The sequence below is a fragment of the Ochotona curzoniae genome, unplaced genomic scaffold (assembly GCF_017591425.1).
Source record: "Ochotona curzoniae isolate NIBS_2020 unplaced genomic scaffold, NIBS_Ocur_1.0 scaffold_3835, whole genome shotgun sequence".
Lineage (NCBI taxonomy): Eukaryota > Metazoa > Chordata > Mammalia > Lagomorpha > Ochotonidae > Ochotona > Ochotona curzoniae.
This window is the reverse complement of record NW_024467114.1, coordinates 1,513,314-1,530,456: the sequence shown is the minus strand read 5'-3', so window position 1 is coordinate 1,530,456 and position 17,143 is coordinate 1,513,314. Positions and strand designations below refer to the sequence as shown.

At 58.9% G+C, this 17,143-nt stretch overlaps 1 protein-coding gene across 7 annotated transcripts in view; it reads left to right on the top strand.

Annotated features, from left to right (window-relative positions):
- The first annotated feature begins 3,643 nt into the window (after positions 1 to 3,643).
- The window catches only part of IKZF1 (IKAROS family zinc finger 1), a 74,379-nt gene continuing 60,879 nt past the window's right edge, over positions 3,644 to 17,143 (top strand). For 2 of the 7 annotated variants that reach the window (XM_040964626.1, XM_040964625.1), the window contains exons 1-2: positions 13,009 to 14,244; positions 15,986 to 16,039. In XM_040964626.1, the coding sequence (XP_040820560.1) occupies positions 14,172 to 14,244; positions 15,986 to 16,039 (127 nt within the window). In that variant the 5' untranslated portion in view covers positions 13,009 to 14,171. Of the gene's footprint in view, positions 3,708 to 4,097; positions 4,357 to 13,007; positions 14,245 to 14,271; positions 15,052 to 15,985; positions 16,040 to 17,143 lie in introns of those variants that run through there. The other 5 variants (XM_040964622.1, XM_040964621.1, XM_040964627.1 and 2 more) reach the window with 5 other exon arrangements.

Genomic DNA, 17,143 nt, shown 5'->3' with positions numbered 1-17,143 from the left:
TCACCGCTGGGGAGTGGCACAGGTGAGGCCAAGGGACAGTGCCAAGCCAAGAGCACAGGAATGGAGCGCGGGGAGGAGCCGTCGGGGGTGAAAGGCAGGGGTTATGTCTCCCAGACCAGCCACTGAGAAGCAGAAAGCTCCATGCAATGCCTGGGTGAGGTGTCACCTGAGCCCTGCAGGGCCCCACTGAACGGTAATTAATACTCAGGGACTCTGGGAGCCGGCCAGCCCCGCTGCCCAAGACACTGCTGTCGCACTGCTAAAGACTAAGATCACTGCAGTTCCTGTTACAGAACGGGAGACTGAGGCATGCAGGAGCCCAGCAATGTCAAACAGCAGGCCCGAGTCTGTCCCTCTCCTGTAGGCTCTCGGCTGTGGACCACCTCTGTGCCGGGGGCTGTCTCTGGGTCCGAGGGGAAGCTGGGCTGCCATCCCCAGAGGGCCCTTACACGGAGCCCCCTGGAGCTGGGGTGCCATGACCCGGTCTTTGCCTAGTTCACCCTCTGGCCAGAGCTGTTTTAAGACCCTCTCCACTCATCTGGTTTCAGTCACTCTCCCTTCCCCCTCTGAGGGGCCAGCTCAGCAGCTGCAAAGGTGGCCCTGGTGATCCCCAAGGACTGTGTCTGAATTGACCAGGATGTGTTTTATGCCACAGTGTTCAGTTATCCCTGGACTTCAGCAAGCATGAGACCCTGCTCCCCTGTGGCTGCCACCTGCACTGGTAACATTTCAGGAAAGGATCGTGGCTGCCTCCCCAGCCTGGCTTCCCAAACGCAGTGGCCATCCAGATGGCTCTGCTGGTCTCTGCTCCGAGGCACTCGGGTCAGAGTGCCACGTCTCCTTCACTTGTCCTAAGCATTTTCAGAGCCTTCTCATTCGCGATTGTTCGGGTAGTTCTCCCTTCTTCAAACCCCTAGATCCGATTCATTGCTTTCTTTCCTTCCTCTAAGCCAATGATGCCAGTAAGATCCCCCTGTGAGGAGATGCCAACAGCAGAGGGAGTAAGGGGAGGGGTCAGCGGAAGTGGGGGGATCTGGCTGCAGCACGTGCTGCATGCAAAGCTGGTGGCCGGCATGCAGGTGACAGGCAGCACCAGGAATTCTGTTCCAGGATCCAGACACTGAGTTATCCAGGCAGAGGCCACAGTGCACCACGGCAGGGGCCACAGTGCACCACGGCAGGGGCCTGGGCTCTCGCCTCTGGGACCTCTGCTCCAGCCAGCTCCCCTGGGCCTCTCCCTGGGACCTCTGCTCCAGCCAGCTCCGCTGAGCCTCTCCCTGGGCCTGCTCCACCACCCCCGGCCCACGGCAGCAGCAGCCAAATAGGGCCAGGAAGGGCTCCTGGGCCAACTGCAGAGACAGACCTGGAAGCCAGGAGATCCCCGAGACTGGGAAAGGAGTCTTGCAGCAGGAGTTTGGGCCCAGCCTGGGATTCTTTTCACCATTCTTTGTTCCCCATTTCATAGGGAACCCCAGGAGCTTTCTCGGGCAACACCTCGGAAGAAGACGGGTCTTCTTTAAGAAACAAACATGGTCTGGTGATACTGAAGCATCCTCACTGTGGCCCAACCCAGGGGCGGTGCAAATGGATGCCCTTCCACTGCAGTCTCGTTAAAGCAGAACGCATTTGTAGTAACTGAGGTTCACCTGACTCCGTCAACAACTGCGAAGTCGGAATGCTCTCCTGGGAGACGCCAAGGCCATGAAAGGTGGAGGACGTTCGGTAAACTCACAGTGAGTAACCATCGTCACTGTCCTTGCCGTCCTTTCCAGTGCCTGCTAGGGAAGGGCCGACGGCAGAGTAAGCAGCCTTCGTGGATCCCACAGGTGCTCCTCATGCTTGGGTCAGACCGCTCTCAAGAGAACTGCTACAGTAGCAATTACTGGGTGAATGGATGGGACCAGGCTTTCACCCTAAAGCTTAGGAAAATGGCAGTGGAGAGCACTGCTGTGCAAATGAATGACTACAGACATAATGTGAACACAAAGTCGCCAGCTGTTTCAGTTTCCTGGATAAGCTTTTCCTGTGGCCTCTGAGGGCTTGAGCACGTGATGCGTAAGTGACCCTCGGGAAACCCAGGGTTTCTGACCACACCTTCCAGGCTGGGACCTGAGCACGTGCAGCGCCACCTGCTTGGAGCAAACACCCCATTTCGGGGGGACTCTGCCAGTCAGCTGGGCGACAAGTAAGCAAAGACCCTGAAAACAGTGCGACGCTCCCCTTAGGACCCCTAAACCCATTCACTAGCCCGAGAGGAGACTGCCCTTACCACCACCTTGTACGCCTGGGGAAATGAGTTTGGGAAAGGTTAAGGACCTTCTTCTACCAAAACCAAGTGCTCTGCGCCTCAGCCTCTCCCCCGCAGCCTCAGGAGGACCCCACGGGGCGGTGAGTGCACTGAGGGCCACGCAGAGGTGTGCGGAGACCCAGCCGGCCAGAGCCGGGGACCCTTGCTGCAGCGCTAGATGCCATTGGCCATGTCATTCACTCTGGCCAAGAGGCTGTAGCATTCCCAAGATGCATTGCTTTAACACATCAGGAGGGGGGCAGCTTGGGCCGGAGAACCTGCCTTGTTCACCAGGTGGAGAACTAGCTGGCTGGCCGTTGGCTGGCCTTGCCTCCAGCAGCACTAACAGGCTCCTCATTGGGTGCTCCGGGTGCTCCGTGTGCTGCAGCAGGAGCTGTCTGTCCAGTCAGGCCTCTTCCCAGCATGGGGCCGAGTGCAAGGGGTCTGCGAAGACAACACTTCTGTCAGGCCCCAGCGTCCTGTCGGCTTCTTCACAGCCCAAGTGACATTTCCTGCCTTATTCCCTTTGCACACTGCCCTCTCCACCTGCGCCCCCGCTGCACTCTGCCCTTTCCTCCCAAGAGCTACCTCGCCCCGGGGCCCTCACCGCTCAAGCGGGGGCCTGGCCGATTTGGGGGAACGCAGGATTCCTCCTCTGGGCTCGCTGGCAATGCTGGGACCTGGCTGGTAGAATCAAGGCTCTCTGTGGAGCGAGAGGCGCACCTCTGTGTCTCACCGGCAAGCGGCCGGCTGCGCTGGAGGCCTCCACTGGCAGCAGCCTCACCCGCGAGTGCGCGCGGCCGTGATGGAAAGCTCATCCCAACTGCTGCCACGAGCAGGTGGGAGGGAAGCGACGAGAGATGTTCCATTGGTTGTCTGGAAAAATCAGTTATGTCTTCCCCTCTTATGGTGGATCAACTTTTCCCACCCCTCGGTGGGCCCTGGGATCCTGGGGCCTAAGCTCGAACCTGAGAGCTGAGGGAACCTTTCTCAGGGACATGGAGCTGGAAGGGCAGCGCGCGCTCCCACAGGCGCAGGAAGCGCTTCACGGTGTCCCAAGTCTTTCTGGTCCCCTAGAGGAGCACGAGTGCTCCGACCCACCCGGCGACCTGACCTGGGCGCAAGGGCAGCTGGCGACACTCGTCCCCGCCTCCCGTCAGGCCCGCACACGTTGCTCGCGCCGCGCCCCCCCACAGCTTCTGTGCGGGCCCCTCAACGCCGCAGCCGGCTTGGGCTGCGGGTCCGCAGGCAGAACGCCGGCCGGTGCATCCCGCACACGGCCGCAGCGCGATGCTGTGCTGGAATGAGGAAGCGCGGCGGCGAGGGGAGGGACCGGGCGTGCTGCGTGCGGGGGTGGCGGTGGCGCGCCGAGCGGGCCCGGCGCGAGTGAGCGGGCTGCAACCGGCGGCAGCACGAGCAGGTACGACCCGCGCCCCGCAGCCCAGGGTTGGGGCTGGCTGGAATCCGGTACCCCGCGCGGCTGCAAACTTTGTGCGCGCCAGCCCTGGACTTGATGCTCGGACCCGTGCCACACGGGTTGGGAGCAGGAGGCGGGACGGCGCGCCCTTCTCCGTGTCCCAGAGTTAGAAACCTTGCGGTGGTCGTGGCATCCACGCGGGGCAAGTGGATCAGGGGAAGACGGCCCAAGTTGGCTGAGCGCGGGGCGGGACGGCTGGCGCGCGGCGGGCGCAGGTGTTTCGGCGTGGGTGAGGTGTGGCGCGGGCGGCGGGCTCCAGGTGCCGGGCCCGCGGGCGGCGCTAAGTGCGCAGAGCAGAGACGCCCGGGAGCGCCCAGCCGGTTCGGAGCCGGCGGGGGCGGGGAGAGCGGTGCTGAAATGGGGAACCGTGCGAGTGTGCAACTTCAGGAAGTCCTTGTGAAAGGACGTCGGGGAGAGTGCGGAGGGCGACGGGCGCTCTAACAAGTGCCTGCACGACCGCCCCTGGTGCGTCTGTCTCGGCGGGGCGCGGGCCATCCCGGCTGTGGAGAGGCGGGAGAGGCGCGCCGGCACGGGCCCCGGGCCCGGAGGAGAGGATTGAGTCCAGTCCGCAAAGCACGACATTCAAAGCCACGTGAGTTTCTCCCGAGTTGGATTTCGGTCTGGAAACTTTGGGGTAACTGGTGGATTCAAGAAACGGGGAGGGCGTGAAGGAGAACCGAGCGGGCGGCGCGGGATAGGTGCACCTGCCGGTTCAATGGCCGGCGAAGGCGCGGGCTCCCGTGTTAACCACAGGAGTGGCCCGGGTGCCACCGCCCGGGCTTGCTTCCCTGTGCGAGTCCGCAGGAGTCGGGTGTGGTGAGGTTGCGTGTGAAGACCGCGCGCGCGTGGTGGGGGGGTGATTTGCTTTTACTGCAATAACTACACCGAGTCTGAGCTAGGTTTCTACACGGTAGAACTGCCCGCGCTTTGGAAAGTTGGGCTTTCGCCAACTGCGGGCTGGGTCCCGGGGAACTACAATTCCTCGGAGCGGTAAGGAGATACCAGGCGCTCGCCGGCCTGGTTCGCGCTCTGCTCAGGCTCGGTGTTCTCGCTCACAGCCTCCACCAGTACCGGGAGCAGGCGCGCACCCTGAGCTGCTTTCCCGCACGGTGCGTTGGTGACGGTGTGTGGCTGCGTGGTGTAGTTAGGGCTTTGGAAGGCTCCCCACATTTCCAGAGGCAAGAGTGCTGAAAAAAGAATTCCCGACCATCCCAGCAACCCCTTTCAGAGCAGAGGATGTGTGCAAGTTGTAAATACTTGGTGTGTGGTGCCTTTAAACTTCAGTGGGAATTCAAATGCTGGGCAGATTGGCAGTTGGGAGTTGGGAGACCGGGAGAGACCTGCCGGGAGGAGTATGTGAGGGAAAATGCTTGGCACCTTTGTCTGAGTCCTTAAAATAACAAAGTAAGATTTAGTCCTGGTAGAAAATGGTCAGACTACCACGGATGATTGAGCAGGTGGCCCATGGTTTCAGCAGAGAAAGATGTGTGCGCCTAGAGACCCCCTGCTCGCACTTGGTCCTGTAATGTGCAAGACACCTTAGAGAAATGCTATGCACACATGCAGTGTGGTAACTCACGAGGGCACATTCTAAAACTGCACTGCGGGGTGGGCTGCAGCGGCTCCGGTGGCCCTGTGCTTCCTGGTCCTGCAGATGACCAGATCCTGCTGTGTGAAGTTGCTCTGGCCTCTTCCCTTTTGTGTAGTGGCGCTGGACGAGGGCAGGGCTTGCCGGACCGATGGGGCTGGAGTGCGGCCTCTGTCCATCTCGGGAAAGCTGTGCCTCCTCTGGCCGCCAGCCTCTGGCCTCGTGGGGGACCCTCCCCGGTAGCCACATGTCCCCCAGCTCCTAAAGGGAAAGCAGGTGGCCATGGCCCTCGTCTGTTTCTGTCTTAACGATGAGAGCACGGTGCCCGTCGTGGCCAGGACATAGCCTATGTGCCTGCTGGACATAGCTGCTACCTGGCAGGGGCTTGGAGCATGGGGATGGTGGAGCTTCGGCTTGAGGACATTTTCCCCTTAATTTGGATTTACGCTGGCTGAATGTGGCGACCTACTGTCAATACAGAAGTGACAGTGGTGGAAATTAATGGCCAATGTGTGCAGCGGGTGTTGCCGATGGAGGCAGGAGTCTCTGCTAGGTTACATGTGTGTTGGGAGATGCTGAGTGTGTTCACACACAGGGAGCGCAGGCTGAGAACGAGTTCCCACACAAGGCCGGTCTGGATAGTCACCCCTGCCTTTTTCGTTGCTTTGTGGTTTCACCTAAATGTGTAGATTGGTGATGGTGACTTTGGGGCTGTTGTGCCCACTGCTTCTTCCTCTCTCTCCCTCTGGAATTGTGAAGTAGCTGCCTTGTGAAATAGGTTCCACTTCTGGTCATTAGGACTGAGGGAGATGGGTGGCAGGCTGCTTCGGTTCAGAAAAGGCACACCCAGAGCCTTGGGCTTCTCAAGCACTTGGGCCACCCGCCTGTTGTGAGGCCTCCATCTTGGGGCCTTGGGGCTCCTGCGTTCGGCTGCAGGGTTGCTGTAGCTCCTGGCTTGACTGAACTTGGCTCCCCATCAGTGTCCCTGCATCCACTTCTACTGGGGCCTTGGAGCAAACACATTTCACACGTGTGCTGGGTAGACCTGTCATCCTGGGGAAGCTGCAGGTGTCCAGGTACAGGGCAGATGAGGGGAGAGACGTGAACATGTTTCCTGTTTCAAGGCAGAGCCAGGTTCACTCCAGGAAGGTTCAGGCATGTTTGGGGTGGAGGTCGTGCGGTGTCTTGCATCTTGGGATCGACACTGCCCACCAGCACATGGAATTCACAGGAGACACGAGGGAGCTGGGGCTTCGTGGTGTCCTGGGGACCCCGGTCCCCATGATGGCAAGAGCAGTGCCATGTCTGTGACCCAACTCAGCGCTGTTGACGTCAGTGTGTTTTTTGTAGCGTTGCGTCTGGCGTCACCCCCGGCTGCCTTTGACATCTCCTAGAAATCGTGGAAACTGGAATTGAAAGCTACGTTTATTTTAGTGCAATTGTTTTTGAGATGTTGTGTAGTTCTTGCACAATGTGCATTCTCTGTAAGCTCGCCATGACTCCGCCAGGACCAAGGCCCCCTCTTGCTGTTTCCTCGCACTCGCTGAGTGCCCCATCGGCTGAGTCCTTACAGGCCCAGGGCCATCTCTCCAGGCGTGTGGGTTTGATGGATTTTTATGCGGCCATTGATGTTCTAAAAGCGTTCCTAGACGTGATGAGATGTTCAGGGGGAGTGCTATTTGTCACAAGTGCCAGCAGAGGAAGGCTGGCGGTGGAGACACACGTGCTGGCTCTGGGCTGGGTGTCCCTGGTAGCCAAGGCCTCTTTCACTGCTCCTCTGCCCTCCCAGGCCTGGTTGTGTAAATGCTGAACCCCCGTAGTGCCACTGCCCGCCACCTGGGACCAACTGTTTAAAGCTGCCATCCCACCCCTGCACCCCTGAGGCAGGTTCAGGATCACAGACCCTGTGAGCTCTTTCCTGCCAAGGCCCTGCTGCTGTTGACTCACGGCAGAGCACCCCATCTTACCACCAGCCTCCCGAATCAGACGTCCCACTAATTTCTGAACTGGCTTTGGTCAGGACAGGAAGCACAGGCTCCCTTCCTGCGGGCCTTTTCCTGCCAGAAGGAGCAGCTGCCCCCACCCCGGTTTGCATATTTGGTGCAGGTTCCACCTTCCCCTGCGCCCTCTGGACCACGACACACTGGAAGCTGGGTGCAGGAGGACAAGGGAGCTGTACCCGCGCCCAGGCCTTCGCTCCCTGCCGTGTGCTAAGGGCAGCCTGAGTGAGTCGGTGAGTGTCCCCAGACCCCTAGCTGGCAGGGTAGGCCCGGTTTCCTCCCCTGTTCCACTGGGGCCCGGCTCCCTGGGGTGATGGAGAGGCCCCGTCTGTGCGCTCCACTTTCCTCGTGCCCTGTGCCCAACCTTCTGATAGCTTGTGGCACACAGGGCACCGCCTAATAAATAGCTTAAAATGGACACTAATTAGTGCAAAAGTGATCCTTCCATTGTTTTCTCGTTCAAGTGTGCAGAGAGTCATTTGTCCTTAGCAAGCCGCTCCCTGCGAGAGTGAGTCCCGCTCTCTTCCCGCCATTTTTGCTTGCAGAGGCAGGGGGTGGAGGGCAGATGGCGGGGGCGCGGTAGGGGCACAGTGTGGGCACGGACCTGCCTGCCCTTGAACCAGCGCCCTCCCATCTGGCTGCTCTGCCCTCCTCTCCTCCCTCTGTTGTCTGGACTGGAGGGGCTTCTGGCCAGAAGCTCGGCACGCCATGCTGTGGGGTAGCTTTACCCATGAGCATCTAGACGCGTTTTCCCGTGGTGGTTTGGGGACTACAGGTGGTGTCTACACCGTGGAGTGTTCTCTGTGGATCCGAACCCTGTCATTGGAAACACAGCCTTTTGCTGAAGGCGGGAGTGGCGCACAGCACACGTGCTCACCAGTGCCTCATACGTTTCTGTTCTGTCATATTTTCCCCCAGCAAACTTTGAGAATGTTAGATCCCACGAAAGATACATCCCTGGGGCTTATGGGGAAGATGGTGAATTCCACGTGTGTAGGTGAAATGAGACGTGTGGGCTCCTTCCGAGCTGGAAGCCTGGCAGCAGCCCACTGTGCCTGAGTGGCACACGCCCGTCAGGCCCGGACTCCTGCCCACAGGCCCAGTGTCTCAGGCCACGGAAGCCGAGGGGATCGTGGGCACCGCCAGGACTTCTCCATGATGATTCTGTCCGCTTTCATCTGAGGTTGGATATATTCGCCTGGGTGGAAAAACTTTTCCCCGTAACAGCGTATGTCCCCCCCAAAATTTTATGAAAATCGATTTTCATAAAATTGACTAAGTCTGCTTGAAAAAAAAAACAACACTGAAAATATTGAAAATGAGTGACTCTGACCGAGGCAGGAGCCAGCTGCCGGAAGACCCGGTGGGGGAAGGGGAACCACTTGAGATGAGCTCCCCGCTTTGGAGCGTTTTCTGCCTGGATATAAATCAGACATGCCCAAATGAGGAAGCTGGGAGGCGGGCGAGCCTGCCTAGGGGCCCGCTTCCCGCGCAGGCCGGCAGAGAAGGGTGAGGGGTGAGCCCTGGCCTGGCAGGGCCTACCTCCCCACAGGGAGCTCGCTACCGCCCGTAGCTTTGGGGACAGAATCCTCATGGTGCTCCTAGCTCTTGCCGAGAGGTCCGCTCACGTGATCATGATCTAGAACTTTCTTTCTTGGCTGATCCATCTAGCACTGCAGAGGGTCCGGTGAAGATCTTATCAACCGTGCTTTGTTGTTGCCACGGTGACTGCTGCCTGATGCCGGACACCTTTGTTGTCTGACCCTTCCTAGGCGTATCCAGTCTCAGCTGGGTGCCTGGGTGTTGGGGTGAGTATGCACAGTGCCAGAGTCACTAGGAGACCAGTTTGCATGTCAGGAAACGGCTCTGTGAGTCCACGTTGCAGAGCCTCTCAGCCAGGTTCTAGAATGTACCTGGAAGCCAGATCTCATTCCCACTGGTGACACGCAGTCCACTCTCAGGTGATGTGGAAAGAGCTGGGCTCGGGATTCTGGCGTGCTGGGGAAGTTTTCCATGGTGTCCGGAAGCCACGTGGCCTGACCTCCCTTGGAGAAGACGAGCGGGGTGTCCACGCCTTCCTCTTCTTTGGAGCAAAGGCTTTTTGGCCCCGGCCCGGGTGGCTGTGGGCCAGTCCCGGGTGGCTGTGGAGGGCGAGGCTGACGGCACAGGAGCAAGCGGGCCACATGGTGTTGACAGTGTTTGAGCTAGAACACCTGCTCTCGCCATGCAGCCCCGCAGGTAGCTGGCAGATGCTACCACAGAGAACCCGGTTTCTTTGAACCTAGGGGAGCAAACCGATAAACCTTCCTCAGTTCTCTTTGTGAAGAATCCACCTGTCTGATTTCACAGACACCGGGCTGTTTCTGTGGAGAGCTGTGTAATTTTACTTCTGTGCATCTGCATAAAACGCGGTTCTTTCCAAGCGCACTCCCAGCCCTGCTGCCGGCGGCAGTCGGATGGCCCTGTGGCAGCAGCACGGCAGAGGTGTCGCTCGGTGGCTGTCTCTGGCATAGGCACTTTTCCTTTGTAGTGTTCGTGTGTCCACATGAAATGATGCGATGTGCGCGTGAGGATGATCTCCCGCTGCCAATGTGAGATCATATGTCTCGTCATGACACCGTGTTGCCTTCCTGAGTTAAAAAAAAAAAAAGAAAACCTATTGCGACTTTATACTTCATTATTTTCTTTTTTCAAAAAGAACATTTTTATTATTTTGTTTTTTTCAAAAAACAAAAATGGACAAAAACCTTCAAACTTTGGAAAATCAGTGGAGGTTGTCCATGCAGATCCCGGCCACCGGCTCCCAGGGGAACCTGAAGCCGTTCCTGGGGGCGGCTTAACGAGCAGTGAGCTTCCTGACCCTGGCTGTGCCTGAAGACTCCCAAAATGGTACAAGAGGGAAGAAGAAAATGACGCTAAGCTTACATTTCTCTGGATATATATATTTTTTTAAGTTATGAGGTGTGAACAGTGATTTATAATTTAGGAAGTGGCTGGCGCTGAGCTGCGGAAGCTGGGTCTGTGTGTATCCCCCCAGGGGCTGCCAGGAGGGGTCTGAGTGCCAGGGGTTAAGGGGGCCGCCCTTGTCCTTGACCTGGGAGGCGGAGCAGGCCACACAATGTCCCCACCCTGCCAGGGCTGGCGGGGCCAGTGGGGTCCTCCCACACTTTCTCTGTTTTTGAAGCAACTTTGCGTTGCCACGTCTGCCATCCTCTCCCAATGCGTCCTGAGAGGACAGGTGGCTCTGCCGTGGGCTCTGCCGTGGGCTCTGCCTGTCCCTCGTGGCTTCCTTCAGCAGCCAGCGCTGCTCCAGCAACGTCCTTGGCTGAGGGCCTTGTCCCTGTCGGAAAGGGGCTTCCTCAGTTCCCCATGCCCCTGCCTCCTCTGTGTCTCAGTTCCTGCCCTTTGGGAGTTGGGGAGAGGGGGCAGGTGAGGGGCTAGAACTCTGCTTCTGAGCTCCAGGTCCCTTGGAAAGAAGCTGGGGCCGAACAAGCCGGCAGCCGTTTCCTGTGGCTTGGCCGGGCAGGAGGGGCGGGGGCGGGGGGGGGGGGCGGTCCAGCCAAGTGAGACTCCAGCTTGCCTATTTAAAGCTTGTTCACTGCTAGTTGCACCAGCTAGGCTCTGTGGTGTAATCAGGAAAATGTGTAGATTGGCAGCTAATTTTTGAGAAAGGAAAAGAATCAGAAGTTTTTCTGTCCTCCCAACCTGTTTTGTGAAGTTGCTAGGAAAACCTGGAAGGTTCTTAGACTTTGCGTATAGTCTTGGGCCTCCCTTGGAAAGGTTCCTGTTTGAAGATGCAGTGCCTTTCATGGTGATAGGGTAGATTTGCAAACATGAAATCCACCAGCTGGAGATGGATTGGGTGAAATACTGTGTTTTAGTAAGGGGGCCTGAGCCAGCACATTCTGCTCCCCAACACAGAGCAGCCATGGTGGCATAGGGGAACAGCATCTGCTTACTGTCTGGCATGTCCGAGTGGCGTCCAGCCCTGGTCCATCCCTCATCTGGGATCTTATCCACCACAGTGGCCCATGCGGTCCTCACGGGTAGGATGCCTGGCTGTGCTCTGCATTGAAGCTCTGCAGTTGGCCGTGACCTTGGCCAGGCCACTCATGTCTGTGCCTCTGCGTGGTCGTGTGTGACCTGGGAGCGATGCTGTGGATCCCTTAGGTCTAACCCCAAGGGTTACAGATGGGAGACGCCGGCTCGGTGTTGGAGCCCAGGCCCTCAGAGACAGCAGCGGGTGAAGCACCAGTAGGCAGTCCTGTGAATCTAAGGCTTGCTTAGCGGGCTGCCTGCAGGAAGCTGGCGGGTGCCTGTGTCTGCTTGACTGCCCTTCCAGGAGCTGAACAAGGCCCTGGGGCTGCGATCAAACACGTGACTGTGCAGCACCCCCGCAGGGTCGGGGCAGGGGCCGGTGGCATTTGCCGGAGGACAGGTGGCATTGCAGCTGCTGCTGCCTAAGAGAAGTGACTGTTTTCAAAGCTGGTGGACATACTGTGTGCTCCCAAACAGGAGGCAAGCTTGCAGGGTACCCTGGACATTCCTACAGCACATGTGGCCTTGTGCTTGGCACCCTGTGCCAGAGTGCTAATGCAGCTGGTGCTTCACCCTGACCTGGGGATGGTCCAGACCCTGCTCACTGCAGGGATGAGAGCGGGGGTGCTGCAGGAAGTGTGGGGCAAGGCTCCCTGTCACGGAGCTGGTGGGGAAGGGAGACGCAGCTCGGGCTCAGGTGGAAAGGAGGAAGAAGGCTGGAAGTGTACCTGTCCAGGGCTATTGGATGCTTCTTCCCACACACACCCATCTGCAGGGTGCAGTGGGCCACAGCAGGACTCCTCCCTTCTCAGCCCTTACACCCCCACAGACGTGGAGCACGCCTCTGTGGTGCAGGGTGTCAGTGTGTCGGCCCAGCCTCAGGCCTGCTCCCGCCTGTGCCTGCCTGAGTTGCTCATGTGCTAAGGACTTACAGCTGAAGCACAGAAGTGAGTCCTGTTTGTTCCTGTTTGGGGGCGGGGCTGGGGTGTCAGGAAGAGAGAGATAGGAGCAGGAGAGATAGCCTTGGGCTGTCTGACCTCCCTGCCATCGGGTGAGCAGTGTGGGGAAGCCGGGAGTGTAGCCCAAACCCTTCCCTGTCCCGCTGGCCTGTGTCTGCGTGCTTCTGTTCCAGTGGAAGGTTCAGACCGACTGCTCCCAGGGCAGAGCCATGCATGCATGGCCGAGAGGACTGCCCACAGGGCCGAGAGGACTGTCCACAGGCCCGGGAGCACTGCCCATGGGGCCGAGAGGACTGCCCATGGGCCCGGGAACACTGTCCACAGGGCCGGGAGGACTGTCCACAGGGCCGAGAGGACTGTCCACAGGCCCGGGAGCACTGCCCATGGGCCTGGGAACACTGTCCACAGGCCCGGGAGGACTGCCCACAGGGCCGGGAGGACTGCCCATGGGCCCGGGAGGACTGTCCACAGGGCCGGGAGGACTGCCCACAGGGCCGAGAGGACTGTCCACAGGCCCGGGAGCACTGCCCATGGGGCCGAGAGGACTGTCCACAGGGCCCGGGAGGACTGCCCATGGGCCCGGGAACACTGTCCACAGGGCCGGGAGGAGTGCCCATGGACCCGGGAGGACTGCCCATGGGCCCGGGAGGACTGTCCACAGGGCCGGGAGGACTGCCCACAGGGCCGGGAGGACTGCCCATGGGCCCGGGAGGACTGCCCATGGGCCTGGGAGGACTGTCCACAGGGCCGGGAGGACTGCCCACAGGGCCGGGAGGACTGCCCATGGGCCCGGGAGGACTGCCCACAGGGCCGGGAGGACTGCCCATGGGCCCGGGAGGACTGCCCACAGGGCCGGGAGGACTGCCCATGGGCCCGGGAGGACTGTCCCACGGGCCGGGAGGACTACCCACAGGGCCGGGAGGACTGCCCATGGGCCCGGGAACCATGTACACCTAGACGAGGATAGGCTGCTCCAGACTATGAATCATATACACATGGCTGGGAGGGTTGCCCAGGTGAGTGCCAGTGTGCCGGATGCTCATGCCCTGGACCCTCAGCTTGGCAGACCTGGCCTGAGAGGGAGGGAGGAGGGCCAGGTGTGCTCCTGGAGACCCTTCCGTCAGGCTGTCCCTGCACAGACCTGCCCTAGCACCTGCAGTTCTGCTTTTGGTGGCATAGAAGCTCCTTTGCAGCCTGAGATGGCACTTCCTGTTTTTCCCGCCTGGCGCCCGAGTTGCTGCTCCTGTCCTGTGGGAGACTCGGGCTCCTTGTCTTGTGGGATCCCAGGGACCTCAGGCCGCTCCAGCTGTCTGGGGAGAGCGGAGCCTTAGCAGCGTGCCCTTTCCTTCCAACTCCCCTGTCTGCTGAAGGTTCGGGTCCTGACTCAAAGCAGGGTGGCTTGTAACACGAAGTCACTGTGTTTTCACCCCCCAAGGGTGCAAATTTGGAGCCTGGGAAGGTCTCGAGGAGCTGGTCAAGTCTCTGACATCAAACAAAGCCAGGGCGGCAGAATTTACAGTCTCTGGCTAGACCACAAAAGGGAGGGTTCTTAGCACGGAGTAAAGAGCTTCAACATGGCTGCAGGGCCAGCCTGACACCAAGCCCGGGAGCCTTCTGAGCAGCCCCTCCTCCAGAAGGCGTGGCTGAGTGTGCACTGGGGGACAGGCGGAAGTGCGTGGCCAGGGGTGTGCCCTCTGCTGTCCTGGGCCCACTCGCTGCAGAACCAGGCTGGCCCCGGTGAGGACCACTCTGATCGTTTGTGCCATTTCCCAGGTACCTCCAGGAGACATGGGAGCATCTGTCTGCCAGACAGAGGGTCAGCATGGCTGGGCCACGAGGGTCCTGGCTTGACACAGTCTCACATCTCAGCACCAACACTTCCGGGCTGGCTCAGGGTGAGGTGTCCTGCCTTCCCTCGAGGGCAGCCCCCAGGGTTCCCCAGGGCTCGGTTTTGAGTCTGTTTTGTTTTAAAGAGCTGTCCCTAGGGTGGGACAGAAGGGTAAATGACCCAGCTGGGTAGTGTGCAGCTGCTGGAGCCTGACAACTATGACAGCTTGTGCGTGGCATCTTGCGGGAACTATTTTAACAGTACATTTGGAATGCAGGAGTATTTAGTGCTAAATCAAAAGCCTGAGAGGACACACAGACAAGATCTTCAGTGTGGGAATTCGGGGCCCTTTTTCTCTTTAAAAAAGCTGTAAAAATCCATCCCTTGGGCTGCAGGGAGAGTCAGGTCAAATGAGCATCGTGTGTGGGACTGGCTGTGGCAGCGAGATTGAAGTGGATGCAGGTGCTTGCAGCCGCGCCGTGGCCCAGCTGGGCCATAGCCCTGTGCAGAGCTGTCCTCCACTCTCCTGTGCACAGCGCTAGCAAAGGTTTGGTGCCTTCACGCTGGTTCCTTTGTCACGAGCTTGACAGTCTTGGAAGAGCCGTAACTTCTGCCGACTCGTCACACAGCTGTCAGCCCGTGCTTGAGCCGTCTGGGGCTGGAGTGTGTGCCCCGTGTGCTGGGGGCACTCGCCCCAGGACGCAGCACACATTAAAGCTGGGATCTTGTTTTCATCCTTGGTTCCCCAGGCTTGAAAACTCATGCTCCACCTTCCCACGCACAAGAAGTAACGCCACTCGCGTCCTCACAACCCCAAAGCTAAGTGTGCATTTCATGTGAACCATCAAAGACAGCGACACAGAGCTCGAAACAGGTGCAGTGTCCCTGCCTGGACGGTCTGCAGCTGTTGGGTGTTAGGGTCCCCAATCCGCTGCCGTTTGAAGCTCTCTGCTGACAGCAGGCTCAGCCCCAGAGGTGAGCCAGGGACAAAGAGCCCAGGTTAGCTTGCAGGTGGCCAAGGAGGCTGTCTGTGAGGAGCAGCAGGCGGCAACTTCTGGCTGTGAAGCAGGAGATGCTTCAGGCTATAGCCAGAGCCTGATTCCCCAACACAATAGTGCCACCAGGGTCCCTGCCAACGCAGCCAACAGCCTGGTCCCCACAGGTCGGCTGTGAGCAGGGCAGAAGGCTCTGGGCCCTTTCTGGGGCTCACTGAGGCTGGGGCAAGGCCTGAGTAAGAGAGAGGGACAAAGGCAGAGGTGCGGCTGGCCCATCTGCCAGGCTGCAGGTGCATTCATTATTGATGGAGGTGGCACGGCAGCGGCTCAGTTATGCAGGCCTGCCTGGGTAAATGAGACATTCTTCAGCAAATTGCTTCGTTTTTTGATTGCTGATTGTACGCGTGTCACCAAGCTGACTCAAGGTTCATCGATGCATGCTCAGTAAATTAGAACGAACACAACTATGGATCAGGCAAGAGAATGAATTCTGTGCCTACAATGACCCAGGGCCATTTAATTTTCTGCTTAATTTTGTTGCAGTCAGTTTGCATTTTGGGTTATTATGCAGTAGGAAATTAACAATAAATAACAAATTTGGTCCTCCTGTGCTTGTAATGATATTTTTATAAATCTTTGTAATGCTGTTTTTCAAAGGATCCAGGTCTGTGCCTGGCTGATACTCCGGCCAGTGTGCGGCGAGGAAATGTATTATTCTCACCTGATAACCTTGTTGTTAAATGGTGCGGGACTCTTCATCGCGCGCGTTCTTCCCTCATATCTTACTCGAATTTTTGCTCCCTCTCTTTCTAGATAACCTGAGGACAATGGATACCGAGGAGGGACAGGACCTGTCCCAAGTTTCAGGTGAGAGCTTGTGAGGCCCCTGCATGGGGAGGGGCCAGGAGTGCCGGCTTTGCCTGGCTACCTGGGCAGCGGGTAGGGCATGCCACACAGGAGGCCAGTGGAGCTTGTGTTGGTGAGAGCTGGGTGAGTGCCCAGAGGCAGCAGCTGCCTCTGCCGTTAACCCTAAAAGCACATTGGAAAGTGGTGAATACCAAGATAATTTTGGGCGTGAAAATGGACTGATTGGTCTTCCCTGAAGCCCAGCCACGTGCCTGTGTTGGTATTCACCAGATGGGGGAGGGAGACAGTAGCTTGATGGCCCAGCTCAAGTCTGAGCATTGGCTCAGGGCAGAAACTGGTCAGTGCCCCCTGCTGCTGTACTGGACAGCCTTGTCGGGCTGGACGTGGCTGCCATCGCAGGAGGGCTTGACAGGGTGGATCTGGAACCAGGTGGGGCAGCACTGGGCCTCAGCCTCTAGCCAGCGCAGCTGAGCCCACGTGTTTCCTCTCAGGCCCTCAGCTGTTGCTGAGGCTCTGCAGCAGCTCACGTGGGAACCTGCCATGTGTGTGACCGGTGGGGAAGGCCGGCCTGGATGTGAGGATGCCCGTCCCTCATGTCTCCACCTGGCTGGTGGGGAAGGCCGGCCTGGGTACAAGGATGCCTGCCCCTTGCATCTCTCTTCTTCATTGAATTCCACATTTCATTCCAGATTGGGGACCCAGGATGTGGCCGCTGCAGGGCCCTGGGATCCTGCAGGGAAAGGGACCTGCCAGGTTCAGGGACGTCCTCCTCGGTGCACTCCTCCCTTCCCTTGAAAGGCTCAGAGCCCAGGCTCTGGCTGGGGAAAGGGGGTTGTAGCTGGCCACAGGTGAACCCTGTGGGCCGTGCTGGGGCTTGCTGCCTTCTGCCCTGCTGTGCCTCCTGCAGCCCAGTGCTGAGGGCATCTGTCTTGGACAAAGACCCTCATGCATCACCATGCCCTGGCTGCCAGGGCTCATCCAATGGGGGCAGATGGGCCCATGCCCAGGGGGCAGTCCACAGCAGCAGGGCAAGCCAAGGAGCCACGAGGGCGTGACTGCCAACTGCATGCCAGATCACACACATGAGCAGAGACACACTTGCCA